At 37.5% G+C, this 20,888-nt stretch overlaps 1 protein-coding gene across 1 annotated transcript; it reads right to left on the bottom strand.

Moving 5' to 3' along the window:
- Nucleotides 1–1,804: 1,804 nt before the first annotated feature.
- LOC136700264 (myelin-oligodendrocyte glycoprotein-like) lies at nucleotides 1,805–15,191 on the bottom strand. The gene is made up of 6 exons (XM_066675543.1): nucleotides 15,182–15,191; nucleotides 11,889–11,948; nucleotides 8,869–9,231; nucleotides 7,619–7,708; nucleotides 2,110–2,272; nucleotides 1,805–1,862 (listed from the first exon to the last, which is right to left on the bottom strand). The coding sequence occupies exons 2-6, from the start codon at nucleotides 11,944–11,946 to the stop codon at nucleotides 1,805–1,807; spliced, it is 732 nt and encodes a 243-aa protein (XP_066531640.1). The 5' UTR covers nucleotides 11,947–11,948; nucleotides 15,182–15,191.
- Nucleotides 15,192–20,888: the final 5,697 nt, after the last annotated feature.

The following is a 20,888-nucleotide window of genomic DNA, read 5'->3' as shown; positions in this document are numbered from 1 at the left end:
AGAAACAAACAGGACATAGAATTACTGATTCTGGTTCAGTTCACTCCCATGATCTCCTGCTCCCTCCACGTGTCTCTACCTCTCTCTCTCTCTCTCTCTCTCTCTCCTAGTACTACTCTTTACAGCTGTTTACACGTACTGTAAACCCACACAGATGTGAACAGAACAAATCTTCTCAGGTGCAGAGTGTACAAAAAACAGAATAATTAAATTTCTTTTAGTTTTTTCTTTATAGAGCTTAATTTTATATAGTACAACTGGAAAAGGTGTTGTGTAATAACAATAACAGCATTTCTGTTATGGTTATTATGCTTTACAAAAGTGCAAAAAATGAGTTGTTGAAGATATTTTTAGGCAAATAGTTGTGTACAGTATGGTACAGTGATGTTCCCAGTGAAATGTTACACTAACTCACAAAACAATGACTTGACTAAATATAACGCATCACTATATCTTGATAGAAATAAAACTCTCTTCTCACAGGATCTTATTTAATGATCCAAATAGAGGCATTCCTTTTCCGATCATTCCTCAGGACTTCTATAGGGGACTAGAATAGCAAGACATTGACTCTGTGGTCAGTGAAAGAAGTTTAGGTTGATGTTGAAGTGTGTTTTTGATAACTGTCCTGCTGAAAGATCAAACTGTGGTCTAGTTTTAGCTTCCAAACCCTTTCTGGTTTTGTAGGTGATGACTGTAGTTAGGGAGAAGAGCCAAATAATGACTTAATACACATACTAATTACACTGCAAGATGAATAAATTGTTTTTGTTTTTTGATTGTAGCGTTGTTAGGCTTGTGTGACTTAAACCAGCATTGTGCAAACAGATCGTCACCTGGCTCTGTGCAGTGCTGGTAAATTCTTTTTGTCTGTTATAATCTTGTGAGCACAAGGCAGCTGAAAGTTTGAAAGCCAGTCATTGCAATTGCTCTCCATGAGCGGAGAGATGGTGTGATGATGACAGAGCTTAATCCTCACTGTTTGTTTCTAATCATGTTAAAAAGGAAATCTGTTGTCTCTCCTGACCCTGTATGTAGAGTAATGTCATGCTCTCTAGTAGTGTGACAGTTTATATTCTTTACAATTTTAATTATGAAACATTTCACATCAGGAAATGCTGTTAGATCTCCCAGAGCTTGTGTGGGCTGCAGGTGGTTACTGTCCGCCTTGACGGTTCTTGTCTACCCTCCTCTCCCTACTGCAACTTGCTTCTCCTTCTGACCACCAAGAAGAACTGCAGATCATCTCAAACAAACGTATTAATATCACGTATCTGCACAGTAAAAACTAAATATGTTGTATAGTATAATGTTATAAGTCTGGATCTATATGAGGGGCTTGATGAAGACTGATTGCCCACCCTTCCCTGCCTGAGAGGAGTTACAACACTGCAGCACTGTTTCTATCAATGCAATGTTCATTAAACACATGTAGAATATTGTGTATGATCTTAAATACTCTACTCCAAAAGGAGGGGTGAATATTTGCAATCTTAAATTATAGAACTGTGTCAAATAACAGAACATAATAGGAGTCCTGGTGATGAAATGGAGCATATGAAATCAACACAACTATAAAATCTACAATTAATATTGAATATGGTACAATTACATGATCTAACTAAAGTTACTAAATATGTATATTTTGAGGTGACCACCACAGTGATTCTCAGAGTGTATAATCAAGAGTGTGAGAGTGAGACTGAGAGTTTACGGTGGATTTCTGATAGGTTTCTGGAACGTACTTTAGTATATAAAACCAATTTATTATCATTCTGCAATGTTCTTTTTTTGATGTTCAAATTCAGAGGCGAACTGGACAATGGACTTGAACACTGTCGTGAACAGGTGTGACCTTTGGCCTGCACGGAGAGCACAGTGGACACAGGTGAAATAGGAGACACTAAAGTAGCTGTGTGTTATGTGCTCACTTCATCTACAGCTGTGTTCTCAGCAGTGTGTCTGAGGGAGGAAAGGTGAGGAGCTGAAAGGGAAGTCCTCTCCAGAAGGTGAACGACGATGTTCTTCCAAAAGCCAGACGGAGGTTAGTGTACTATTCTTTCACTGGTCTGTATCTCCATTAGTTAATGATGTGTAGGTGACACTCACTTAGCTGTTGTACAGTTAGAGATCGCTGGGATGAGTCTCTGGTAACCCTCTTCTGATGTGCTGTATTTATTCAGGTTTAATGTCTTCATTCTCATTGAATGGTAATGCAGGTAGGCTATGGCTGAGCACTCTGCATGAGACAGTTGCTTTTTAGTGCGTTTGTCTGGAATTAGAGAGGGACAGGGGGAGACACTGCTGTCATTAAGATTCACAGTGGGTTTAGATAAATATACAATAACTAGGATATTCTGATATAAAATTGATATTAAAAGTCTAATAACCAAGTTTTTTGATGTAAAAAGATGATGTTTTTGATAACAAGATGACTAATTTCAGAACAATTTCTAACATAAATTTGATAGATAACTATCTATGGGATACTAACTAATACATGGGATATAAAAAAAGACGCAGAATATCCTATATCAATCATTAGAGCTTCACATAGGGCCCACCCCACTCTCTTTCTACTGGCAGCCACAAAAATTCTACACCTCAACACTAAAGTTGCTGTGGCCGTTCATGATCAGCAACCAGCTTTCCTTAACAACTTAGATTACTCATTTAGCCTAGAGGATCATCAGGTAGGCACCTCCCCTTTTTTTGCTGAATTTTGTTGAATTAAGCCCACAGAAAAATCAAAAGTGAAGTCTGACCCAACTCCCTCCAAGCCAGCTTTACAGTCCTACCTTACCCCTTACCATCAACAACCGTAAATCCACACTGGCCTCCCTGGTGACTTAGGCTGTACCTGAATCCACTGGCACCGTTAATGCATGCTCAGTGCCACCAGTTCCATGTGAACTTCACATGCTACATCACCAGCAACCACAACAGCACCTTCCCCAAGTAATCTGTGCTCTCCTTATCCACAACCACTGACTAGACCTTTCAACTGTTTATGATAACTCCTTATCATAAAACAAACTCAAACTCAAGGTAAAACAAACTCAAAATTAAACAACCAAAAAACTTCCTTATAACTCAATTTGATGATATGCAAATAATTTAGACCATATGTTTAATTGAAAATAATATAAAGACAAAACTGTTGTTTTTTTTTTGTTGTTGTTCTTTTTTAATTATTATAATTTTTTTTAAATATATGCCCATTCTGAATTTTTTGCCAGCAACACTCTCCAAAAATGTTAGGAATAAAAACTGGTAAAACTGTGTAATGCTACAAAAAATATATTAGATTAATTGGCAGTATGTCAGTGACTATGGATTATGTTCCCGCAGTTCCTGGGGACTGAATGGGCAACTTTCTAGTACCAAGCCTGGTCGCTAACCATTAGGCCAAGGCTGCCCCTTCTCAACTTATCCTTATCATTAGAAGATTCAGAGAATGTGGAGAAATCTCCATATGCAAGAGACAATTCCCAAAACCAGTATTAGCTGTATGTGGTCTTCAGGCCCTCAGATTGCACTGAATTAAAAACATATAGATTTCTGTAGTGAAAATCACTGCATGGGCTTTTTTCCAATTTACATTTTGCAATTGGTCCCAAGGCTTGGGATTTCTAAGATATTTATTGAAGCTCATTTTGATTTTATGAGAGCATTCAGTCTTTGCGGGTAGTGGGTGGTAGTCTTTGTCCTCTTTTCCATGCAAAAGTGTTAGAGGTCTGTCTGATTGTGAGAGCTATTCCTGTGCACAGCCCTGTTCAGGTAATCCCCAGATTTTGGGTTCCGGTCTGGGTTCTGACTGGGCCAGTCTTAAATTTTGATTTATACCATGATTATCTGATTATGAGAATCAGAATAAAAGGGTCATACCAAAGAAATAGTTGGGGTAGTGTGGATTCAAAAGCAGATGAGTGTGAGAGAAAATGCACTGTAGCTAGTCTTTTGAATGATTCAAATTGTTACATGTTCTCAGCTTGGGTGGCTAACATTTAAAGATACAAGGTCCTCTGCGTGAAAGTGCTAAATGTCTTAATGTAGTTCTGTAGAAGGAAGGTTGGAGGTTGCCGGAGGTTCTGGTTAAGTATTGATGCATTTCAGTTATATTGAAATATGTTTTGGAAACAGGAAGTAGATTTTGCTTGAATAAGAAAATAAAATTACAGATATTAAAATGTTTAATATCATATATTTTTACAAACTTTACATAAAAAAATAGAGGGTGAGAACAAGTGTAGCCCTGTGAAGGACTGGCGCCCCTCCAGGGTGTATTCCAGCCTTGCACCCAATGATTCCAGGTAGGCTCTTGACCCACCGTGACCCTGAACTGGATAAGGGTTACAGATAATGAATGAATGAATGAATGAATGAATGAATGTATGAACAAGCATAATATAGGCAGGAAATTCTTATTTGGACAAATCACCTTTGTAGAATATGTAGCCTGTGAGATTACTTTTGAAATTGCTAGCCCAGATAATGTTACAGTATGAGAAAAATGGAAATATCATAATATAATCAGATTGAGAAGTACATGCTGAAGTAATTATGTTTCATTTGTCTGATGAAACCAATGTTTTTAGCTGTTCTTTTGTGATATTACTGCAATATGATATTTATCATCAATAAGCACACCAAGATGTTTTGTACAGTGGACACAGGATATATTGTTGTTAGATCTGTACACTGATGGTAGGGTATTAATTTACTTTTTCTTGGAGCATGTAAGAGCTTTTCCTGATGTTCACATATAATTTATTTCTTTTAAACCATGTATTGATATTACTTAATTCTATATTGTAATAAAGCAGTCTTTATTGCACAGAAAAACATTAGTGTCATCAGCAAGCAGAAAACAAATTATTGACAGATAAAGGTAATTTGAACAATAAGGGTCCCAGTATTTACACTTGAGGAATGCAAGAGATGTATTGGAAGCATTTCTTGAGAATTTCTATTCTTAGCACATCGAGCCCAGCTGAGGTGAGCTTGAGAATATTTATTATGTTGTTCACCTTCTGTAATGTTGCCTGATGAATAGTTTCAGAACTGGATGGGGAGTTGGCATGACCAGAGGTATGTTTGGTATGTTTGCTTCTAATAAAGGCCCAATGTTCACAAAAAAAGTATTTAATTCCATACCAATATCCAGTGGGTTGGTAATGACTTGGTGGTTGTCTTGTTTGATACTCATTGATGCTCAATAAGTTAGTCACATTTGAAGTAGGCTATTTTTCCCTGCCAAAGTGCTTCCTGGAGTTGGGTTAACAATTATTTTGCTTTAAATGCACAGTTTCTGAGAAATCCTCTTTGCTGTAGCAGTTGATGATTTTAATATTTCTTATTTATCTTTGTATCATATGAGTTTTACTACAAAATTTCTCAGGCATTCTTTGTTGTACTGACCAATACAATATGCTCGCTCGTGTTCAGTTAATTTTGCATTAAATTTCAGGTGTTCAGACAGCCCCATTTTAATTTTAAATTTAGAGTTCCGCCAGTTCTCTAATTTTTCCTTTTTGTACATGTACATATTGTTCTTAATATATTTTTATATGCATATAACATTTAAACAGCACAGTTATGTGAAAAGTCATTGGTCCATTTGATTGTCCAGACCCATTCTTCTTTTTTTTTTAATTTGTGCCACATTGCAGGACCAGCTTTGAGAACGAAGTCCAGCAGAACCTGGGTTGTTTCCAAACATGTGTAGGAGCTGTCCGTGCATCATGTAGCATTTTTATCGTGAATTTTTAAGCCCTCAATCATCCAAGCATTGTTCCAGGAATTTTATACTTGACACACTATAACCAGAATGAGGGCATGTGCGCCCAAATGATACAATTACAGTGCCCAAATGTCACGCATTTGCTCTGTGCCCTGTCACTGTGCACGATTGTGCACCTCATGATTTATAACTTTTCATTCATTCATTCATTATCTGTAACCGCTTATCCAATTCAGGGTCGCGGTGGGTACAGAGCCTACCTGGAATCATTGGGCGCAAGGCAGGAATACACCCTGGAGGGGGCGCCAGTCCTTCACAGGGCAACATAGACACACACACACACATTCACACCTACGGACACTTTCTGAGTCACCAATCCACCTACCAACGTGTGTTTTTGGACTGTGGGAGGAAACCGGAGCACCTGGAGGAAACCCACGCAGACATGGGGAGAACACACCAACTCCTCACAGACAGTCACCCGGAGCAGGAATCGAACCCACAACCTCCAGGCCCCTGGAGCTGTGTGACTGCGACACCACCTGCTGCGCCACCATGCCGCCCTGATTTATAACTTGCTTCATGCAAAACGAAAACATTAAAAAGAGCTATTCCAAATCAGGAACAAATCCACAAGAATTTATCCCTCTATGAGAGACTATAGAGACAGTAAAATGTTCCAAAACTCATTGAAGGAGATTGTATCGAGCGTAAACGCCTTTAGCTTCTGTGCAGCTTCCCGCACCTTTAGCAGAATTGTGCAGAACAAACTTAAGTCAATGTGCAGTTGTGTGTAAATGTCTTAAATTAAATTACCATTATTTAAAATAATATATCTTCTAAATAAGAGTGGTGCTTGTATTATATTATAAATATTTATAAATACAACATTTTTTAAAATAAAGTATGTGTATTGTTGTGTTGTGAGCTAATGAACAAAGTTGGTTTCCAGATGTTCTCCTTGATGGATTTGTTAAATCAACAGCACACTTTATTTAACAAAATGAAGTATTTATTAACTGCTAAGACTAGGGATTGAATGATAACCTCAAATAAAACTGCTCTACCACAAGGAGATATGTTAAGTGTTAAACCAATACATTCACACACAAAATATCACTACATACTGAATAATGGGATTTGTTTTTAATTCTAATATTAAGGGGTTTTTTTTGAGCAAATAAACACTTACTATTCAGATAAATAGCTTCTTTAAACTTAATTTGTCAGGTGCCAAATGTTTTGTACAGTGCTGTGTAACTCTGCCTTTAGACGACATAATCTGACTAATGCCTTGCTATATGTTACCATGAGTGAGCAAAGAATATACATAGAAATAAACTAAAAGGCACAGATTAGACTGCACTTCAATAAAATATCAGTTTACACTGAGAACATTTTTCTTTTACTTTTCTGTAGAGCTGTTTAAGGTTTTTGCTGTGATCCTATAACGTGATCATTTGAAATTCATGGGCAGGGATTATGGCAAAGCAGTGCTACCTATAAAGAAACGTGCATGTCCTCCCAATTTGTGAACATTTGGTATTCACTAACATACACACGTTCTGTTAAAAAACCTGGTGTTTATGCAGCATTCATGACTATGGCAGCAAGTTTGTGTGGGTCACTGATGTTCTCTGTGGACAAAATCAGATCTGGATGAAGAATACTCAACACAATAAACACATGTGAAGTGACTGACAGGTACAGCACTGCCACTGCTGCAGGTGAACAGTAGCTACACTGTAAGGAATCGAAGGGCAGGAATATTGTTGTCTCCAAAAAGTGCTGAATTTACACCACAGAAAATTTTCTGATCCCAGAGTGTTTTAAATGTTTAAATTTTAATCATGAAATGAATGTATTCGGATTTACCTTTTACGATCCAGAATGCAAATGTTGCTAATACAATGACAGCAACTGAAATGCAGATGATGGCAATCTTCCAGGAATGGAAGCCTCTTCCTGAAACACACACACGATAAACATTCTACACAGAAAAAACACTGATTTGTTGACAATAATGAATATGCTTGGGCTGTGTCACAAAGTAGCTCCATACTCCATACATAGTGCACATAACATAAAATAAAACTAATAATACAGACTGTAATTAGTTGCTAATTCAACAGTGAAACTTAATCCTTATAGCTCAAAAGAATACATGGCTTGTGTGTAGAGAGAACTATCTGTCGCAAAATGGATATGTGGGGTATTCTACAGGCAATTTTGCACACGATGAATTACAACATTGTTTGAGATGTTTAAATATTTGTTAGATATGTGATTGTTTGTAAGAATTATGTTTAAAAGCTCTACTAAGGCATGAACAAACATTTTATTGTTTTACACACTGCGGTTGGTGAAGAGAGAAAGCAGACTTGCACCATATATATACTACAGTGCCCGGAGAAGTCATGTGAAGTGCCACAGCACAGCCTGGAGAGAGGGATATTAAAGCAGGGGTCGGAAGTGGCTTTTGTTAATGACAACAATATACACCACTCACTCTTTGAGTATTTACATATTCGCAGAATATCCCAGCTGAAGCTCTGAAGCCCAAAAAATTAATATTCCGTCTTAATTGTAAATCGTTCGATCAAATTAATATTTATATTTACCCATGGCCCCTCCCTGCCTCTGAATTTTTCACACTCTACCCAGTGTTCCCCATCTTAGTTTTCCACACACCAGTAAATTATCAGTTGCATAAAGACTAATAAGCCACAAAATGTTTTTCACATTTGAAATCAGAGGGGTCTTTTCTTGTTTCCAGTTAAAGGCAATGCAGGTGAATTTGGAGAACTACTGTTCTCACAGGAAAACAACCTCCCTTGCCTTCAGTGTTTATCCAGAAGCTTTTAAAATGGAATGTTAGACAAAGAGCAGCACATCTTGAGGAAACTTCCTCTGAATTTTATAAAATGTTTATTGGAGTACTTTGCCTTTAATCATGTGCTCAGTATATATTGTGTTTAGTTCTGGTTCATTCGCATTTTGTTGTCTGTTTACCTTTGAATCATTTGTGTGTTGTAGCATATTGTTTAAATTAAAATTTCCTCAGAAAGATTAAAGACTCTGCAATGATACTTCAATAGTGAAAGCTATAAATGAATGGTGCTTACCTTTCACTTGTACACGAATAGTGGTGTCTTCATACCAGGGTGCAGATTTGTCCTCAATGAAACACTTGTAAACTCCTTCATCAGAGGCTCTGACTGAGGAGAGTTTCAGTGATGTGTTTCCTCTCTTCAGCTCTTCTTTAAACAGAGCTGTCCTCCCTCTGTACGACTCCATCTGCCCATCATACTTGTCTTCATAACCTTCATACAGATGAACTAGTGTGTCAACCTGAGTTAGCTGTAGTCTGATCCATTCCACTTTCATATTCACAGCACTGTCTCTGGGTTGGAGAGAACAGGGCAGAACCAGGTCTTCACCAGCTTCACCAACTACAGGAGCATCTGGACCAACTACTATAAATTGCTCTGAAAGGAAAAGGAGTGAATATTATTCACTAAAATGTCTACAATCTTCTTCCAGCCTGTTTCAATGCAGGAAAATGTCCCAACTATAAGACTAAATAAATGTTAGGGATTATTCCTGTTTGTGGTTAATGTCATACTACATTCCATATAATACTACAATGCCAGGTACAAGAATCACCGACTACTGCAGGAAAGAAATTTGACTGACACAAGGACCAATCACAGTCTACTACTTTGGCATGATTTGTAGGATGAGGAAGTCTTTGATTCATGTTGGATCTGTAAGAGCCAGTATAAAACGATACACAGAAGTGGGTATACCCAGATGTACAAAGAGCCAATGAGAACACAGCTGGCAGAATGCTGACAATGAGATTGATGCTCAGAAAGTATCAGAATCTCCATCTGCTTGAGAGCAGAATGTCTGTGGCTGAGACTAATCATGAAATTTTGTGGCTGAAATTCCCAGAACCTGAGGACACCCCCCTCTCCTTTTTGCAGCCCATTAGTAGACTATTAGCTACCCTTTCTTATGTAAATGAGGCATATATATACCGTATTTTCCGCACTATAAGGCGCACCTAAAAAACTCAAATTATCTCAAAAGCCGACAGTGCGCCTTATAATCCGGTGCGCCTTATATATGGACCAATATTGAGCCAGGTCTCGCAACTACGATAAGCAGCCGCCTACTTCATTTTCTTCCGCGCGCGGTGCATGCTGGATATATACCGGTATATATATTTCATTTCCATTTGTTTTTTATTTAAAGACCCCAAAATGGCTCCTATTAAGAGACACGCATATGACGCAGAGTTTAAACTCAAGGCGATCAGTCACGCAGAAGAACATGGGAATAGAGGAATAACTTAGTAAAGTGAGCTTTACGTGTTTATTTTGTGTGTTGTGTGATTTTAACGTTTGAGCAACGTTGAGTTATTGATATATTGTTATCGCTTTGCACTATTTCGAGTGTTACTATATTGTGATTATTATTATTATTGAATCGAGGAAAAGTCCCCCCCCACACACTATGTGGGGTATATTAACATTGCACTACATGTTTTACCTTAAACTACGCTGGGTTGTAATCTATTAATAAAGTTGAACTGACCTATCTGACTGTTTTGTTGACATTCCCTTTAGCGCAGCTCCATCTAATTGATGCATAACGTAACCCCCAGCCTCTACTGTAGCGTCTATTGTATGCGCCTTATAATCCGGTGCGCCTTATATATGGACAAAGTTTTAAAATAGGTCATTCAATGAAGGTGCGCCTTATAGTGCGGAAAATACGGTATATATACATTTAACACTACACTTAAATATAAAGGAACTACAAAGGGTCCTTTGAGAGGTGCCATGGAAGAACCGTTTTGGTACTGTGTTTGTTTAATAAATATGAGTGTGAAGAACCTTTTAAAGGTTTATAAACCCATCACTCAATCTTAAAGTTCTTTACCCATTTAAACATATCAGCAAAAAATGTTTCTTTATGGAAAAAAAATATTTATTATTACAAAAAACCTTTGTAGCACCTTTATATTTAGTAGAATATAAATATAAATCCAGCACAAATTAAGGCTGTATTTAACAAATCCTCAGCCCATAGATAATAGGTGTTCAAATGAATACTGAATGTTGTGAGATTTCTTTAATTACTATTAAAGATAGTAATTAAATACTAAAAGCACAATAATGGGTAATGCATGTGTTGTTCACAATAAGCTCATTACTTTCTTAACTACATTGTAAAATAGTGTCACATTAAATGTTCTCAGAGTTTAAATATAGTTTGATTTATTTAGGTTTTTTTATTATCACGTACCATCATTTAATTCTGAAGGGAAACGTTTACAAAACAAATGAACCAGTGCTGTTAATAAAAACAGAGATTCATTTAAGGATTCAATAGAGAGGTATTTTATTCAGATTTGATCGATTGGTCGAGCCGACCTGCAGTAGGCCTGTGCTGTCAGTAAAAAATAGAAAAATCATTATAAATGTAATGTATTGTTTAAAATTGTAATCACCCATAAATATGTACAAAATAACAAATAGTGGGAGATGCAGTAAATCTGGGGTATGAAATATATAGGCATTTTATATTAGTAACTTCAATCTACTGATTTTGGCATTTGGTATTTTGCTTTTATTGTTCACAATTATGAGGGAAAAATCTTTATGAATATAACTGCCTTATTTTTGATGCCTGGTGCTGCCATGAGGAAGGCATCACTGTGCTGTGTTGTGTGCACTGTCCTTTTAAAGGGGATGAGAGCAGTGAATCTGATTGGATAAGACCTGACCAAGCCTGCTGATCACGTTTTCAGTCTGAGCCAGTATCTTTTCTGGAAGTGAGACACTTTGTAGTTTTATGTCAGCTCCAAGTTACTAAATTCTCAGCCTAAGTTTGATATTTGATGTTGACCAGCCATAGTCTTGGACTTGAACTGACAAAGAGATCTTGACCAAAGACCTATGTAGTGATTAATATGTAAAAGGAATTTCAGAAATATAAAATACAGGCAGATTCAGAGTCAGATCAGCTTAATTTCTGCAAAGGTATAAAACACCACTGTACTAACTTCAGACAATATTTCATACTGATCTTTGTGGCCCATGTTTCTGCTTTTTGTGAAGTCTTTGAAACTTACGTGCATTAGTCTCCATAAAACCAAAGAGAATGAGAGCTGTCACATAGAGGAACTTCATCCCTGAAAAACAAATGAAGATTGTATAGTCATCAAAGCTTACACCAGCTGAACACACCCTAAAGCTACAGCTTCATTCATAGTCTGTATAAATAAGCCTTATCCAGTTCGGGGTCTCAGTGGGTCCAGAGCCTACCCCGAATCATTGGGTGCAAGGCAGGACACACCCTGGAGAGGCGCCAGTCCTTCACAGGGTGACAGACACACACTCACACCTATGGACATTTTTGAGTTGCCTATCCACCTATCAACATGTTTTTGGAGGAAACCGGAGCACCCAGAGAAAACCCACACGGGAGAACACACAGAGAACTCTTCACAGACAGTCACCCGGAGAGGCACTTGAACCCACAACTTCTAGGTCCCTGGAGCTTCTGCGCCACTGTGCTGCCCAACACTGAATCAATAATTTTTAATTTACATAGCACTTTTTACAACAGAAAGTCACAACAAAGCAGCTTTACAGAGATCTGGGTCCAAGCCTCCTATGAGCTGAGGGCAACAATGGCAAGGAAAACTCCTCAACGCATGAAGAAGAAACATTGGAAGGAACCAAGACTAATATGGGGGAAACATCCTCCTCTGATCACTGCAGTGGTACCCTTGAGAACATATACAGTACCTTTAAATTAGGGAACATAACTGTACCTTATTATATCTATACATTGTAGATTTTAAAATTATGTTGACTTCATTCGCCCCGTTTCATCTCCAGGACTTTTATTGTGTTCTTTTATTCTCCACAGTTGTATAATGAAAGATTACAGAGATCCCCCTCTCCTTCTGGAGAAGAGAATGTAATGGACCTTTAGGGAACACAACTGGACTCTAACACCACTGCTGTACCTTTAAAGATACACTACACTGTTTGTAGCTTTAGTGACAGTTATGTACCTGTACCAGTGGCGATTGCTCTAAGACTGCAAGGGAAGCTCAGCTTCCCCTAAAATGTAAAAAAAATAAGTGATCAAATATATACTGTTGAGTGTACATGTCATTGAATAAATATGCACTAGAACGCGATCAACTTTTGTTCAGCTTCTTGTTTTGAATCAGCTTCTTATCACAGGTAAAGATGCGGCTTTCCTCTCAATCATTCCCGAAGTTTCACGGTGCTTTAAACAGTGTGGACACTGAGCGTCCACAGAGTTCAATAGTGAAGCAGTGAAGTGCAGCGAAACGAGGTGAGCCATTGGATAAATGCTGGGCTTTGTCCCGCACATCGGACGCTCAGTGGCCCTCTGTCTTTCTTCATCGCCACCACATAAGCTTCAACTAAACAGGTCTTAGAGTGTATATAAACCCTCTCTAAGCAGGACTCAGCTCTCTCCGAGGGTTCCGAAATATACTTTCACTAATAGAATACACCTTCATTCTTGAGTCTGAATATACTTCACTCAAATAATTACATTTAGGATTTTCTTACACTTTTAAAGAAGAATTCCACAGAATACTGTCCTGTCAGAATATCTAATCTAGTCAGATTAATGTGTATATCTCTATCAGACCCTTCACAGTTGCAAGAACACTTCCATTTACAACAAGGGTGACAGGAACCAGACCAGACTTTCAGGCCTCTAAGAGTTAAAGATTGCACATGTATCATCTGCAGTGTAGCATATATCTATATATATATATATATACACACACACACACACACGACATACACATACACACACGTGTGACTCAATATTCTCACTCTGGCTGTTGAATATATTATAATTAGCTTTCAGAAAAGACAGTCTCCCTGCTTTTATATACACTTTGTCCATCCCTCAAAAAGCTTTCTTTCCTTCATTAAATGTATTTTAGGTTGAGGTGTAAGCCACGAATTCACTGCTGTCTTCGCTCCTTCATCAGATGTGAATCTTCATACTATCAGGGACCAAAAGGGTGATAGTCTGATGGGGCAAGATCAGGACTATAGGGAGGATGCTCTAACAACTTAACACAAAGTTTTTGGAGAGTGTAATAGGGGCTCCAGTGACCCATAATAATTCTTTTTAAGTTCCTTTCACCTTCCATAGAGTAGAGTATCAGTACTAATTTAGTTTGAAGGTGTCCAAATACTTCTGTTTGATCTCTTCTGTGAGTTGTTTCTGTACCATCTCGCTTTTCCAAACCCAAGACTGTGCTGGATTATTGTAGAAGCAGAGCCACTGCTGATTTCTAAATGATCTGCACTTGTCTATCGAACAGAATCAATTCACATGCTGCTCAGTGTTGTCAGTCGTGTTTGTGGATGAGCATCCAGCTCCTCCTTCACAGCAAAACTTCCTTAAACTTCTCAATCAATTCATACACAGTATTCTGTGACAAAATAATTTTTCCCCACGATGCACAACATATTTGATAAATATTCGCACCTGATACACCCTCAGACCACAAGATCAAATCAAATCAAATCAAATTTATTTATATAGCGCTTTTTACAACTGACGTTGCCACAAAGCAGCTTCATATAGTTAGTATCAAAACAGAACATTTAAATCAAAGCCCAATGTGAGCAGCCGAAGGCGACAGTGGCAGGACAAACTCCCTCGAGGCAAGAAACCTTGGGAGGAATCAAGACTCACAAAGGGGATCCATCCAACAAAAAACAATCACTGCACGCAGATCACAAGTGTGGAAGCCATTGTTTCTCACACCACAGTCACAAATAAGCTGACGTAACATGTTCAAACCTGCACTGTGACAGAGAGGCAGAGCCTCGTACAGAAAGCAATGATGTTTTTTAGCAATTAAATAAAACATTTTAATCAAATATATATTTTACCATCATCATTATGTTAAAATTCCAGTGGTTTCACTCATATTTTGTTGTGTTTACTGTGTTATTTTGAAAGGTAAATTAAAATGGCTGTATTCACACTGTAGACACTGTGACTAACGCCAGGACCAGAGCCTCTGACCCAGATCGTTTCACAGGCTTCTCTGTTTAGAGCGGAAGTCCTTGGTGATAAAGATCTGGCTTTACACCCCAGTGAGTGTGAGAGTCAGCCTCCCAGCCCTCAGCCTGACTCTCACACACACATTTCAATATCAGTCCCACTGTCCATCACAGAGCTGAGAGCAGTGACCTGTTTCTGAATCAGTCTCAAAGTCTTCAGTTAGAAAAGCTCACATTCAGCTGAATCAGGAAATCCAGAGCTACACACAGAACACACACATCAGCTCATACACACACTCACACCACCTCTGCTTCTCCCAGTCCACTGTAAAAGTGAATTACACACCTGTACACACTCCGCTTCTCCACTGGAGTCCAGGCTGAATGATCATCTGCTGCTCTTTCCTTTTCTGTACAAAGAGAAACCAGTCAGAGAACATCACTCACATTATATCACAAGTGCATCTGAGGACATCTCAGATTACCTTCCTGGAGTGTGTGTGTGTGTGTGTGTGTGTGTGTGTGTAAATCACATCAAAAACAACTTCCTCAGAACAGAACCACATTCCACACACAGGAGTGTCTGACCTCACACTGAGAGTGTGTTACACACAGCAGAGGATTTACACCAATCAGCCAAAACATTAAAATCACCTCCTTGTTTCTCCCTCACTGTCCACACTCTCAGCTCCACTGACCACACAGGAGCACTGTGCACTTCTCCACTTCCAGACTGTAGTCCAGCTGTGGCTCTGCATACTTTACACACTAGTAAAAGGAGCGTGGAGAGGACTTTATTATCAGTAACTGATTACGGTGGTGTAATATAGACATGATTCTGTAAATATCCTCACGCCCTGAGACTCAGTCTTCCACTGGGCTCTGAGGGTCTTCACTGGAGACCCCTACAACACTCATCACTGCACACTGTATGTAAAAGTAGGCTGGTCCTCTCTGGCCGTGCGGTGGGAAACACACTGGCTTCTGTTCATCTACAGAGCTCTCACTGGCCACATGCCATCTTCCACCACATCAGTGCTGTGTGGAAATAAAGGAAGTGATCAAACTGGCTCCAGTGACTGGATCACCTTCAGGTGCAGAGAGCTTTTACATTATTAAATTAATTAAAAATAAATTAAAATGTACAAAAAAAAAAAATAATAATAAGTGATAAATAATTTAACAATTATTGAAAAGAAATTTCACAAATCTCATCTTTGTAATACAGTCTGTTGAGCAAATTTCAGTTGTTTGCTAAATGATTTTGTTACTCAAGTGGTCAGAGTTTAGGATCTGTACCAAACTGGGTAAATAACTGATGTCACACTGCTGCTGGGTTTAACAGACCGATCTGTGTGATGTCTCGCTGGTTAGCTACTGCTAGCTATTAAAATCCATTATTGCCCATTTGTGCAACAGTTTGGAACCAGATTTGAAAAGACAATCCAGCAGATCACGGTCTGTTCCCAAACCTGTTCAGGTGCTGTTTGTACTTGGCTCCTTGGACACTGGGACATTTAAGACCGTTTAAGATATTATAAAACCCTAATCTTCCAAGAATCATCGCAGAATTTTTAAGTTATGTTATACTTGATGCACTGCAAATGGCTAAAGGGTATGTGTGCCAAAATGAGGAATTCCCAGTGTATGAGATTGGCACATTAGCCCCTTGCCCTGTCACTGCATGTGTTTGTGCACTTTTTATAACTTGCTTCATTCAAGACAAATGCATTTGAAGAAGCATTTAGTTGGCAGCCTTGGCCTAATGGTTAGAGGTTGCCCATTCGATTATTCCTCTCCTTTCACCATCATACACCTCATTAACTTACGCACCCATTCTGCTAATAGGGTATTTAGAAAAATTGAGTAACCAAATAAAAACATACATATATAATAAAAAGAAAGAAGAAAAAAAACACTTTAATTTGTTGTAGGCTGTGTTCTTTTGCCTGGACGCTGGATGATTTTTACAAGGTAATTCCTCCCCTGCTTCAGATTAACCCCTTTATTAAAGTTACAGGACTAAAGGCTCTCTTATTATCAGCTAATAAGTTCATTAACCAAATAATCAGCTCATCAATTAAAAATACAGTACCATACTGAAAGGTATGCATTGTGTTAATGTTCCTATCAAAACATTTTGTAATTTATTTAATTTACAAATTCAAAGGAAATATTACTGAGGAACCCTGATTTTATCCCTGTTGCACTTTATCAGTCAGCATAGAGGATCTCTTCACAAATTCACAGATTATTATACTAAGACAACTACGACTACTACACCAAGTGCTCAATATTGGACAGGGAAAAGGAACTTGTGGCTGAATATAAATGGTTTTATTATGTGACAGATAGGTGCAGAGCCTGTTACCTCATGACCTACAGTATGCACTACATAGGTTGAAAGGAGATCCAGTGAGTTTCACAACTTACATTTTCAGACAAGGACATCTACACTCTCAGAAAAAACATACGGTAGAGTTACATTATTGGTTACTAAAGGTACAAACAGTGTAAATGTACAAACCGGATTCCAAAAAAGCTGGGACACTAAACAAATTGTGAATAAAAACTGAATGCAATGATGTGGAGGTGCCATCATCTAATATTTTATTCAGAATAGAACACAAATCACAGATCAAAAGTTTAAACTGAGAGAATGTATAATTTTAAGAGAAAAATATGTTGTTTCAAAATTTCATGGCATCAACAAATCCCAAAAAAGTTGGCACAAGGCCATTTTTTACCACGGTGTGGCATCCCCCCTTCTTCTTACAACACTCAACAGACGTCTGGGGACAGAGGAGACCAGTTTCTCAAGTTTAGAAATAGGAATGCTCTCCCATTCATGTCTAATACAGGCCTCTAACTGTTCACTATTTATGATGCGCCAAATGTTCTCTATAGGTGAAAGATCTGGACTGCAGGCTGGCCATTTCAGTACCCGGATCCTTCTCTTACGTAGCCATGATGTTGTGATTGCTGTAGAATGTGGTCTGGCATTATCTTGTTGAAAAATGCAGGGTCTTCCCTGAAAGAGATGACGTCTAGATGGGAGCATATGTTGTTCTAGAACCTGAACATAGTTCTCTGCATTAATGGTGCCTTTCCAGACATGCAAGTTGCCCATGCCATAAGGGGCCCAGAGATCAAGAGCATCCAGTAGAGTTTTACGGCCTTGACCCTTACGCACAGCAATTGTTCCAGATTCTCTGAATCTTTTGATGATGTTATGCACGGTTGATGATGATAACTTAAAAGTCTTTGCTATTTTACACTGGGTAACACCATTCTGGTATCGCTGCACTATCTTTCTGCGCAACAATGGTGGAATTGATGATCCTCTTACCATCTTGGCTTCAGAAAGACACTGACACTCTGAGAAGCTCTTTTTATACCCAACCATGTTGTCAATTGACCTAATTTGTGTTAATTGGTCTTCCAGCTGTTCGTTATATGCTCAATTTCCATTTTCCAGCCACTTATTGCTACTTGTCCCATCTTTTTTGGGATTTGTTGACACTGTGAAATTTTGAATCAACATATTTTTCCTTTAAAATGTTAAATTTACTCAGATTAAACTTTTGATCTGTCATCTATGTTCTATTACGAATAAAATATTGACATTTGCCATCTTCACATCATTGCATTCAGTTTTTATTCCCAATTTGTTTAGTGTCCCAACTTTTTTGGAATCCGGTTTGTACCTTTAAAGGTAAAACAGTGTTCCAGTTGTGTTCCCTAAAGGAACTTTACACTCTGTTCTCCAGAAGGAGAGGTGAATATTTTTAAGATTTCATTATAGAGCTGTATTTAAAAAAAAAAACAAAAAAAAAAAACAAACCATAGGTAACACTTTAAATTACAGCCCACTAATTACTGGGTAAGAACAGAGTAAGTACCTGTTAAGTAACAAAAACACTCAAATAAGTACTGAGTAAGTGAAGGGCAAGATACCTGAACTATGTGATTATTACTGGTATCTTACAAACATTTTACAAATATTTAAGCACAGAATAGGTACAGAGTAAATACCTATTAAGTATGTGTAAGACAATGTAAGTACAGAGTAAATAAATAAACCTATTTCTAATACTAGAAATAGGTGGTCATTACTGGGTATATCTTAAAAAAATGATAAAAATAAGGCACTACGTTGCGAATCCATTGTATTTCTAAGCATAAGTATAGATCACAAAATTGTACTTAAAAGTATGACAGTTCATGCAAGTGACTAGTACTGTCATTTTTTTTATAAATAAGTAATGTAGCAACTATTTTGACTTGACTGTTATTTTGAATGTAATTATAGATCCTTTAACATTATTTACAGTGCATCTACAGAGAAGGACATGGTCAGCTACATTACAGGCGCTAGCAGAGTTTCAAGGTGCTTTGTACTCATTAGGTTCAGGTCATTTGACTTACCACAATAATCATCATCACATACTTAGGAGATATTTTATCCTGTTTAGTGCCTATATGTACTGGGGCATTATATGTAAATAGATGGCTAAGGATGAAATGAATTGTAAGATACCCAGTAATAACAACATATTTCTTGTATCATACCCTTTACTTACTCAGTACTTATTTTATCTTATGGCTTACTTACCAGGTACTTACTCTGTACTTACCGGGCTGTATTTTGAAGTGTCAGCAAAACATATTATAAATCCTGGAAATTAAATGGAGTGTATGAAATCAACACAATTTTAAATTATAATAGGATAAGGTACAGTTGTGTTGCCTAATTAAAGGTACAACAAAAGGTTCCAACACAATGATGAATTTTCTGACAGTGTAGGGTTAATTAAAAACCAAAACTGAGAACAAATGTAGTCAAAATAAAGGGTAAAATAGACCACTCTGATCAGATTTGTCCTGTAAACAGTGTGAAGGCAATGAGACAATAGAATACACGAATTGTGCTTATCATCTCTTACACTCTAAAATAAATGAGCAAAGTAACACTGAAATAATTGGAGCTTGTACAGGGTCAGATTTTAATAACAATTACTGTTAAAGGTGACTCCAGTGTTTAAACTGCTAACTGTTAGTCCAGTATATCGCATTCTTTTTCTCGTTTAGTGTCTCACTTGTGATTAATCAATGTTTAATATTAAACATCACTTGAGAACTTACCTCTCATCACCTCTTGACATAACCACTGTTATTCATTGCACATGGGACAGAGTACACACATCTCAACACACACACCCACACACGTTTCTCTTCCTCACACACATGTTAAATATTTTCTTTCATATCACAGATACATTTTATAATCAACATTTACATTTCAATATTTTAGCACAGGTTTTTCATTTTTTTATTTTTTATAATTTTAACAGATATATTAGGAATTAACTTTAATTTAGTTTTTCATTTTATTGCATCACAATTTTATATTTAGTTATGTTTGTGATGTTTTGATATTTTGATAATTAAATTCATTATGTATTTCAATAAAACAAAGTTTTACTACTGAAAACCCCACACAGAGTGAGAGAGAGTAAGAGACAGAGAAAAGAAAGTGTGAAGAAGAAAAAGTGAGAGATTTAAGAGAATGTAGATGAAGAGAGAAAGAGAACAGAGGGAGAAAAATGTGAGAGTTAAAAGAAAGAATGGAGATGGAGAGAAATAAATGTATAATGGAGTTTAGGGCTGGATAAGAGAAAAATAGGGTGAGGGAATAAAAGTTAATGAAAGAGAAAATAAAGACAGAAGGACAAGAGTTAAAGGAGAGAACAGAGTTGAAGGGAAGGAGGGTGAAATGTGGTACAGAGACAAAAAGAGACAAGTGACAGAGAGGAAATGAAAGAATGTGAGCAAGGAAAACTGGTAAAAGAGAATAAAGACATAGATAGAAAAAAGAGAATGAGAAGAGAGGAATAAGTGAGGGAATGATATCAAATCACTCTGCAACCCTGAAATGGATAAGTGGTTACAGACAATGAATAAATGAATGAATGAATATCAAGTCACTTTTATTTCTATAGCACATTTCAAAGACAAGAAATGTCGGCCACAATCCCTTACAATAAAAACAA

This window comes from Hoplias malabaricus, chromosome 6 (assembly GCF_029633855.1).
Source record: "Hoplias malabaricus isolate fHopMal1 chromosome 6, fHopMal1.hap1, whole genome shotgun sequence".
NCBI lineage: Eukaryota > Metazoa > Chordata > Actinopteri > Characiformes > Erythrinidae > Hoplias > Hoplias malabaricus.
Note: the sequence above shows the minus strand (reverse complement) of the source record. Positions and strands in the feature narration are given on the sequence as shown.

What these genes read in the sequence shown, in the direction of transcription:
- LOC136700264 (XM_066675543.1), bottom strand. Translation starts at nt 11,946, where the DNA reads ATGAAGTTCCTCTATGTGACAGCTCTCATTCTCTTTGGTTTTATGGAG. An exon ending in TTTTATGGAGACTAATGCAC is followed by an intron (nt 9,232 to 11,888) that starts GTAAGTTTCAAA and finishes TTTTCCTTTCAG; the next exon opens with AGCAATTTATAGTAGTTGGT. An exon ending in TCTAACTGTACAACAGCTAA is followed by an intron (nt 1,863 to 2,109) that starts GTGAGTGTCACC and finishes CTCTCCGTGCAG; the next exon opens with GCCAAAGGTCACACCTGTTC.